This window comes from Mastomys coucha, unplaced genomic scaffold, assembly GCF_008632895.1.
Source record: "Mastomys coucha isolate ucsf_1 unplaced genomic scaffold, UCSF_Mcou_1 pScaffold2, whole genome shotgun sequence".
Taxonomy (NCBI): Eukaryota; Metazoa; Chordata; class Mammalia; order Rodentia; family Muridae; genus Mastomys; species Mastomys coucha.
Genome location: NW_022196902.1, coordinates 17,353,824 through 17,362,312, shown reverse-complemented (window position 1 = coordinate 17,362,312; position 8,489 = coordinate 17,353,824). Strand labels below are relative to the sequence as shown.

The 8,489-nt window shown below is 42.6% G+C and overlaps 1 protein-coding gene across 2 annotated transcripts in view; it reads right to left on the bottom strand.

Moving 5' to 3' along the window:
• The window catches only part of Med23 (mediator complex subunit 23), a 47,674-nt gene that overhangs the window by 18,275 nt on the left and 20,910 nt on the right, over positions 1 to 8,489 (bottom strand). For both annotated transcript variants that reach the window (XM_031380609.1, XM_031380610.1), the window contains 5 exons: positions 7,572 to 7,772; positions 4,784 to 4,927; positions 3,558 to 3,703; positions 2,364 to 2,609; positions 733 to 875 (listed from right to left, as the gene is read on the bottom strand). In XM_031380609.1, coding sequence (XP_031236469.1) covers positions 733 to 875; positions 2,364 to 2,609; positions 3,558 to 3,703; positions 4,784 to 4,927; positions 7,572 to 7,772 — 880 coding nt within the window. The remainder of the gene's footprint in view (positions 1 to 732; positions 876 to 2,363; positions 2,610 to 3,557; positions 3,704 to 4,783; positions 4,928 to 7,571; positions 7,773 to 8,489) is intronic.

Sequence of the window (8,489 nt, the reverse complement as noted above, 5' to 3'; positions counted from 1 at the left end):
AGAAGAAGGAAAGGAGGAAGGAAGGAAGGAAGGAAGGGAGGGAGGGAGGGAGGGAGGGAGGGAGGAAGGAGAAAGAAAGCCAAGCCAAGCCAGTCATGGGGGACACAACTCCAGCACTCAGGAAGCAGAGGCAAGAGGCAAGAGTTCAGAGCCAGACTCACTTACATGGAATCAGACAGACTAGCCTGGACAACAGTAGACACTATCTTAAAAAAGTCAAAACCTAGACCAAAACAAAAAACCTACTGTCTTTCTTTATTCATTCTTTCATCCAAAGAAAGCCAGATTCACTTCTGGGAAAGAGTTACTAAATGAGTAACTCATAGCACCGGTGAAATGAATCAGAAAAGTGTCTCCAGTCAGAAAGTACCTAGCATTCAGAATTGCTAAGCACTAACACCTTGTCCTCTGCACCAGATGACAACTCCTTCCTATGGCCACAGTCATGCCGGCAGTGCTGCATCTAAGAATGCATGTGCAGGAGAGGACCCGCCTGGGCTTCTGAGCAACACATGCCCATTTCTTGCCATGCTCCCTCCTTCCTCAGACACTAAGGGAGGCCTGCTCTACCCTCTGACTCTCCACAGCACCCATTTCTGTCCCAGTGCATCTGTCATTGCCTGCTTTCTCCCCGTCCTGTCTCAGCAGGCTGGCCTCGCTCCCTGCTGCATCCTCAGCTCCTTGAATTACTGACCTGTTAATCATTAGAACCAACAGCAAAGTTTGTCTTACTGATAAATCCTTTGATGCCCAAGGACTCTATTTCCATATAGACCAGTAAACGGCTGTAAGTTTCCACCAGGGCTGGAGCCAGTGCAACACTGGATTTTGTATGAGCCAGTTTTATCACTCTGGTTGCAATGCTGTGAATAAGGCTGAGGAGGAAAGAAGAAGAAAATGAGAGCCCGTATCTATAAACACAGGAGTTGTTCTCAGCGGCAGATACTTATGAACCTGAAATGCAATAGTTACTACAGCGGGCTTGGCTCACTTAACAAGCTTAAGATGTTAAGGCAGTGGAGTCTGAACAATTGGAAATGAACTGCGGTTTCTACAGTACTTTAGGGCTAGGGGTGTAGTGGCTGGGATATGCACAGGGACCCTTCTGCTCAGGGCCAAGCAAGCTCTCCATACAAACCCTAAGAACATGACTGAGTGTGCTTTTAGCCAGCTTCCCCCCTCAAACAGGTAACTAAGTACCTTTGAGGAGCAATATTTACCACATTTATCACAAAACATCACATTTATCACAAAATTGTTTTAAAAAATTATTGCTAAGACCCACATGTTTGCTTCCAGCAGGGCTTTGCTCAAATTTGTGACATATGCAAATGAAATAACACACGGTCTGTCACAATGTATACCGTTTGAGAGGGAAAAACATGGCTTTTGTAGGGCTGACGCTGTATCTATCTAGGGAGCTAGACAAGTTCCCTTTGGCCTATACACAGTGCTATCTTAACTTTGCCTTAGTACTTAAACTTGAGAGCACAAAAATTTCTGGATTGCCTAGTCCTTCTCAAGGAATCACTGTGAGCAGCTATGATAGGCAGCATTCTACCCCCCACGCCAACTGAACTGTCAGCTCAAGATGAGAGAGACCCTGTCGCTTTCCTGTGTGCCTTCATACGGTGGCCTCCGTGTGCACTAATACCCACTTCTCAGCATGCTATGCCAGGCCTCACTACAGTTCCAGCCTGGCTACCCTGGGCACTTGAGGTCTAGTGCCAGCAGAAGCTTTTCTGCCTTTCAGGAAACAAATGTAACTCTAAAAGAGTCCCTGTATGGAATTCAGTAAGGTGGGAACCCCAACATTTTAAATTCCAGGACACAGCAATTCTCCTTTCAGAAAACTGTTTAGTAAAAACTAAGAAAAAGGCTTCAGTAAACGCAACTACAGCCATCACAGTGACTGCTGTAAAGGAACCTTCCTCAACATCTCCGTAATACGAAGGAGCCACCCAACCCTCACCACCCAGCAATGCAGAGGCGCCACTCAAGCTTCATAAGAAACTTTGTTGTAGCAATCCAAAACTGTTCTGGATGAAAATCACATGAAAAGATACTTATTATAGGAGAAAAACAAGATATAATAGCACATTTTTGTCCACAATATACAAAATCATAAATTTACTCACTGAAAAAAAAAGATGCAAAAATGTTTTTCCATTTTCTTGTGAAAAGGATAAAATATCCATCTGCCTCACGCTCCTCTGCATAGTCTATAGCTTCAATAGTTAACATTCATTTTTGTGAAATCATTCTTAACCACAGACCATACACACGTGTACACATACATACATACAATCACAAACAGTGCCCGAGTGTTCTTTGTCAATTCCCAGATAAAGAGAAGGAGAGACCTCATCTTGGCGTGCACGGTCAGGGAGTCCAGGAGGTTCATCGGTAAGGGGGTGACGGAAGCGGAGGCCACAGAGCTCGTTCCAGGGAGAGGCACTCTCATAATTCCATTTCCATAAATAGTTTCTACCAGAGCCCCCATAGGTAATGTAAAACACTCTGAATTTGTGGAATATGCATTACACAGCAGTGCGATCTTATAGTCATTCATCTGTAAACTTTTATTTCTCAGACTCTGCTGTAAGAACCTGAAATATCACATTTAAACAGAAAAACACAACATCCAACATTGCATTTTAGTAATTTCAATCATATACAGTTGCTAGTTCTATCTTTATTCTTAGAAACACTACAGTTTCTAATGAAATATATAGTGACTGTACATATTGAAGCTTGGGTAATATTGCAGCTGGAACTCCATCCTAAGTTAACAATTACTGGATATTTGTCAAGTATATACACTATACACAATGCACTATTTTAGGCTAAGTTTCAGAGAATGAAGAAATAGCTCACAAATTAGTGAAAAAGATTTCTATTTATTATCTGCTTAAATAACAAATGCCTTCATAATTGGTTTTGCAATGAAAAAGATGATTACAGGTACTTCATAAGACAAAAGACCCCAAAATGGCCCTCACCATGGACAGGCTCTATGAAGAGATCTGGTCGTCCAGCTACTTCCTACCACCATGACTGACAAGCAGTTGTCTCTGAGTTCTCACAGCTCGGGGACACACATAAGGAGCATGCCAGCCTTCCTAACACCGTGACTGACGAGCAGTTCTCTCTGAGGGAGCATCTTCTCTCATTGGACACACATAAGGAGCATGCCAGCCACATTAGCTCCCTCTCTTTTGGTCATCCCAGGGAGTGAAAGATGCCTACATCAGATCATGTCCAAATCATGAGCACTTGGGAAACTCTGAAATATTCTCATAAGAGAATATAAATATTCTCATAAGAGATAAAATACTTTAAGTTATAATTTAAAAGTATAACACATAAAAACCAGAATTAGTCTTGAAAATGGTAAGAAAGCTACCCAAGCACATGGGAAGGCTCACTCAGGTTGTTTTCTGACATTGCCCTTGGCCAGTTCCTTACTGTAACATATATACTAACTATTGGCCTACTAGGCCATGTGGTCTATAAGCCACTATTAAGGAAACAAGACAATTAAGCAAACAACTTACTCATGGTGCAGCTTCAGGGAATGGGGTATTGGGATCTGAAGCATGAAGTCGCCATTTTGAGCTTTTCTATTAAGATGAATCCAAATACAAGTCATTGCAAAGGCATGTGTTGATTGTGGTTTGTTAATATCGGGAACTGGGATACACTGGAAAACAGGAATTAGCTTCCATATGAATGAGAATTTAATAGTCATGTGCATCTCAGAAATCCTTTACAGTGTAACTCATTAAAACTCTTAGTTTAGCCCCAATAGCTCTTTGACTATTCAACATTACAATGAGAGGCCTTACAGCATAAAAGTTTTAAAAAGATGTCCTGGTTGGCAAGTTTCTACCTGTTAACAAAATCAAAGATGCTTAGCCAAGGTTTCTGTATCACAGAACTAATGAACAAAAACTGTTTAAAGCTTAGTTGTGAAAAATTAAACATATCCCAAAAGCCTAACAAATTGTGATAAATTCTGTAATTCTCACAAATGTATTTCAACTTTTAACACACAAATAAAAACACAACTGTACATGTTAATGTGGTCCACCTAATGTACACATTGTGTGATTTAATTTTAAAAGTAAAATAAAAACTTGAAGACATAAAAACACAGAAAATATGAGAATTATGAACTATAGATAGCTGGAATCTACTTTAAAATTACAATTATCCAGCATTAAAAACAACAACAACAAAAAAAAGAGCGATGCAGCCTGAAAAGGAGTGTCCCGGTGACAGGGACATGGGTGTAGTGTTCTGTTCACACTCCTGGGCTTAAAACTTTTCAATAAAGTTGTTCTAGAAAATGGTAACCATCAAAATAAATTATGCTTTTCTTGACCACGTTATATATCAGAAACTGGGTTGGGGCACCATGAGACCCAGCCAACAAACAAAAACTAGGCACTAACACACACTTCTTACTTGATCACTCGGTGATGGGGACAGATGAAGAGCATTAGGGCTTTTCAAAGCTATACAGCTACTTAGAATGCACAGGAAGAGTTTTCTACAAATACTCAAATTGTGACTTCAGATAGATGCTAGAAATAACCTTGTTCAATTTCCTTATTTTACATACAAGAAAACAAACCACAAAAGAGACTGAGTGCCCAGACTGCTGATCAGAGTGAGCCACGGACTAGGAAACGAAGACACTGTGATCCAGTCCTCTATCCACAGAACACACACAAACTGGACAAGCGTCATCTCTCTGCTAAGTCTTCAGGACACTTACTTCCTTCTCTGGGTACAGCAGGTCAAACAGCTTCATGACAGGGAGGAAGTCAGCAAGCGCATTTTTCTGAATACTTCCAGAAATGAATTGCAGCAGAACCCACATCAGATGGTCTCGCCCTTTAATCAGTCCTCGCCCTGCTAACTGTAAGAAATGTTACAGTACAAGTGTACACTTGGCGACTAACAACATGGTGTAGAAAGCTGCGGTTCATTTTTAACAGAGCACCTTGATCTGGATCACAAGTGATCTGTGACAGCTCATATACTCAGGCCTGGCCATCACCTGATGGTGATGTTGCAAGATGGTGCAATGTTGAGGAGCAGCGGCTAGTGAAGGAAGTCATGTCACTGGGAGCATGCCCTGAAGTGACTGTTTGGTCAGCAGCCCCTTTTCTCGCCCCTTGTTTCCTGGCTGCGAGGAGGTAAGAAGCACCCTCCCTCACATGCTCCGTCACATGCGTTATCACTCACATGCTCCCTCACCATGATGTTCTGTCTTTCCACAAGCTCAAAAGCAACTTGGGATAGACCAGGGATAGAAGTCAAAAACGACAAATAAGCCTCGCTGGTGTGCAGCCTTCCTTGCTCATCAGCTCCTTAGCTAAAGCACTCACTGATCTGCAAAGAGGACTGACCCACTTGGTGTTCATGCTTGGAAGTCAGTATCTTAGCTTGGGTGCTCAGTAACTACTGAGTCTCAATGCAGGGCATAAAACGCACAGCCTGCTACATTATATGTTTTTCCATGCTCCTTTAAACTACACATATCAAAAAACAATTAAACATGAGAATCAAGCTCAATATTATGTAGGTAAGAGGTTGCTGGACCTCTCACCCTGGTGCATGCTTCTATCAAGTCCAGGCAGGTCTACTTCCTGTCTGGAAAGAAAAATTGTACTCACTCCAACCAGGAAAGGTAGAAATCTCTGGACCTCCTTGCTATGCTATAACTCCTTTCCTTCTAAGTCTACCTTGGCTGGCTGACAAAGCCATGGGAAAAAATGACCGCATGCACGCGCGTGCATGCACACACACACACACACACAGACACACACACACACACACACACACACACACGCGCGCGCACACACACATGGAGACAAACTCTGGTTTATTCCAAGAGGGAGGGCGCTGGGGCTGAGAACAAGCAAAATATAGTATATGTGCGTATGAAATCATCAAAGCACAGACTTAACTCCATCAACGTGTGTGTGCATGTAAAGGAATGACAACACCAACTGTAACGCTTGGCTACTTCCGCTTGATGTGCCTAAGGTCTCACAGCTGACAGCAGCTTACTCCACACTTACTTATCTACTTGTTTTCCCTTTCTTGAACTCACTGTCCTGTCCTGCTCATTACCAAGTAGAAACCAGTACAGCAATCTATGGCAGCTTCCTGCTAAGCCTTCTGTTACCTGACAGTCACCTAGTTTCATACAACTTTTCAGTCTATCTATCTAACCTGACTCTTCCTCCATTATTGGTTCAGGCCTTCAGCATCCTTCATCTAACCCACTGCACTGTCTCTCTTACTGTTTTGGTCATACCTACATATTTCCATACTGGAAAGTTATTCCATGTTGACAACAGCAGCAATTTCTCCATTCTGGTTATTTTTCCATCTCTTCACTACTGTCAAAAGAAAACTAAGCTCCTATGGACACATGAAGTTGTCCGTGCCCATTCTGTTTACCCACCTCCTCATATCACCGTCAATCTATTTTTCTTCCCAGTTTTCATACAGCTTTGTATCTTTCCAAATACGAATGCTGCTGTTAGCAAAGTACTTTGCTATGTTGTCCTCTTGGGAAAAGTCTATTGATCATTCAAGTATTAAGCCATCTCTTTGATAAAGCTAGTTCTCATGTCTTCATTTAGCATCTATACCTTTTTCCTCACTCTGTGGGAAACATGCCTCCACAGTGTACTGGCTAGGTTTCTGGTCACCTGACAAAGGCACACTCATCTGGGAAGACGGAATTTCAAGTGACAAACTGCCTTCATAAGACTGGCCTATAGGCAACTCTGTGGGATACTGTCTTGCTTAATGATTGATGTGGGAGGTCCTAGCCCACTAGGGGCAGCCCTCTGGGCAAATGGTCAGGGGCTGGATAGAAAGCAGGCTGAAAAGCCATCCTGTTAGTTGCATTCACCCATGACCTCTGCACCCACTTCTGGTTCTAGCCTTCTGCCTTGAGGTCCCCTCATGATAGACTGTAAACTGTAACTGCAAGGGGAAACAGACCCTTTCCTTCCCAAATTGCTTTTGGTCATGATGTTTTATCGTAGCAATGGATGAGGAGAGAGAGATAGAGATAGAGTGAGTGAGTGAGTGTGTGTGTGTGTGTGTGTGTGTGTGTGTGTACAAGTGTTAAGTCTCCTTAGTGGTACCAGTGTCTTTTCATATTATGTGTCCTGCCTGGCATTGTGGGCATATGTAGAATGAGTGACAAACTAGAGTTTGTAGTTAGAAAATGAAGTTAAAAAAAACATAAAGGTTTTACAGAAACCAGGCACAGGAGCACACACCTTTAATCCCAGTCCTTGGGAGTCAGAGACAGTTGGGTCTCTATGAGCTCGAGGCTAGCCTGGTTTACATAGTGAGTTCTAGACATCAGACAACTTGTGAGACCCTGCCTTAAAACAAACAAAAACTAAACAAAAGCAATATTAGGGCTCTGCCTTCTGTCTCCTCTGAACCCAGGAGCCAGGAGTGCTCAAAGCCAAATGAGTCACAATAAGGAGCAGTTGGATTGGCTTTGAGGAGGTGCCCTCTGGTCATACCTTCTGGTGGAGCGAGAGGACCATATGTGGGAAACTGGCAAACTGGAAAAGCACAAAGAAAATGAGCTGGCTGGAGAGGTGCTGCCACAGGAGCTGGCTGGTTCCCCCATCGTCAAACTTCTCCTCGGTCTCAGACCTCTCCATGGCGTACACCACCAGATCCACCAACTGGTCCTCCAGCACAGGGCAGCGCTGCTTGTGCTGTAGGGCAGAGATTAAATACAGTAATCCAAAAGCCCCCTGGTTAGTTACAGAAGTCACCAGTTAACAGGCACTAATCATAACAAGAGGCCAAGAAGCATGGGATGGAGTTGAGGTTACGGTTAGATCTAGTCTATTAAAGCTGCATCCTGCCCTACTAGCATAGAGGAGGGATCCATGGAAACATTAGTTTTCATGTCTTCTACTTCCAATTAATTTTTAATTTTGATATAGAATTATTTTAACTCGACAAAAGGCCATCAAAGCACTGTAGATCCCTTTCTTAGGACAACAGGTTAGAAAAGATGAACGTGATAGGGAGATGCCTATCTAACTCAAAAATTGAAAGGCCTGAATTTCCAGAGATTAAAGATTTAGAAAAAGAAAATGAGGCAATAATGTAAACCTGTGTGTTTTAAAGTGATTACTCACAAGTTTACAGTTCCCCCACTGAGAGAGATGACTCTGCTCTTCATGTGTGACAATAATGCTGTATTGAAATGGAAGCCTTTTCCATAAGCAAACACAGACTGACCCAGAGCAGCATCTGCTCTCCCTCCTCTGCAGGCCAGACATAATGCAGCTTTAACCTTAAATTAGATCATTCTGAAATCTAGAACAACAAGAGTCGGTTTAAACACTAACAATGAAAATGCAACTTCCCTTTCTAGAGGCAAAAAGATCTGTGCTCGTGAAAATGATGATAATGTGCTTTTA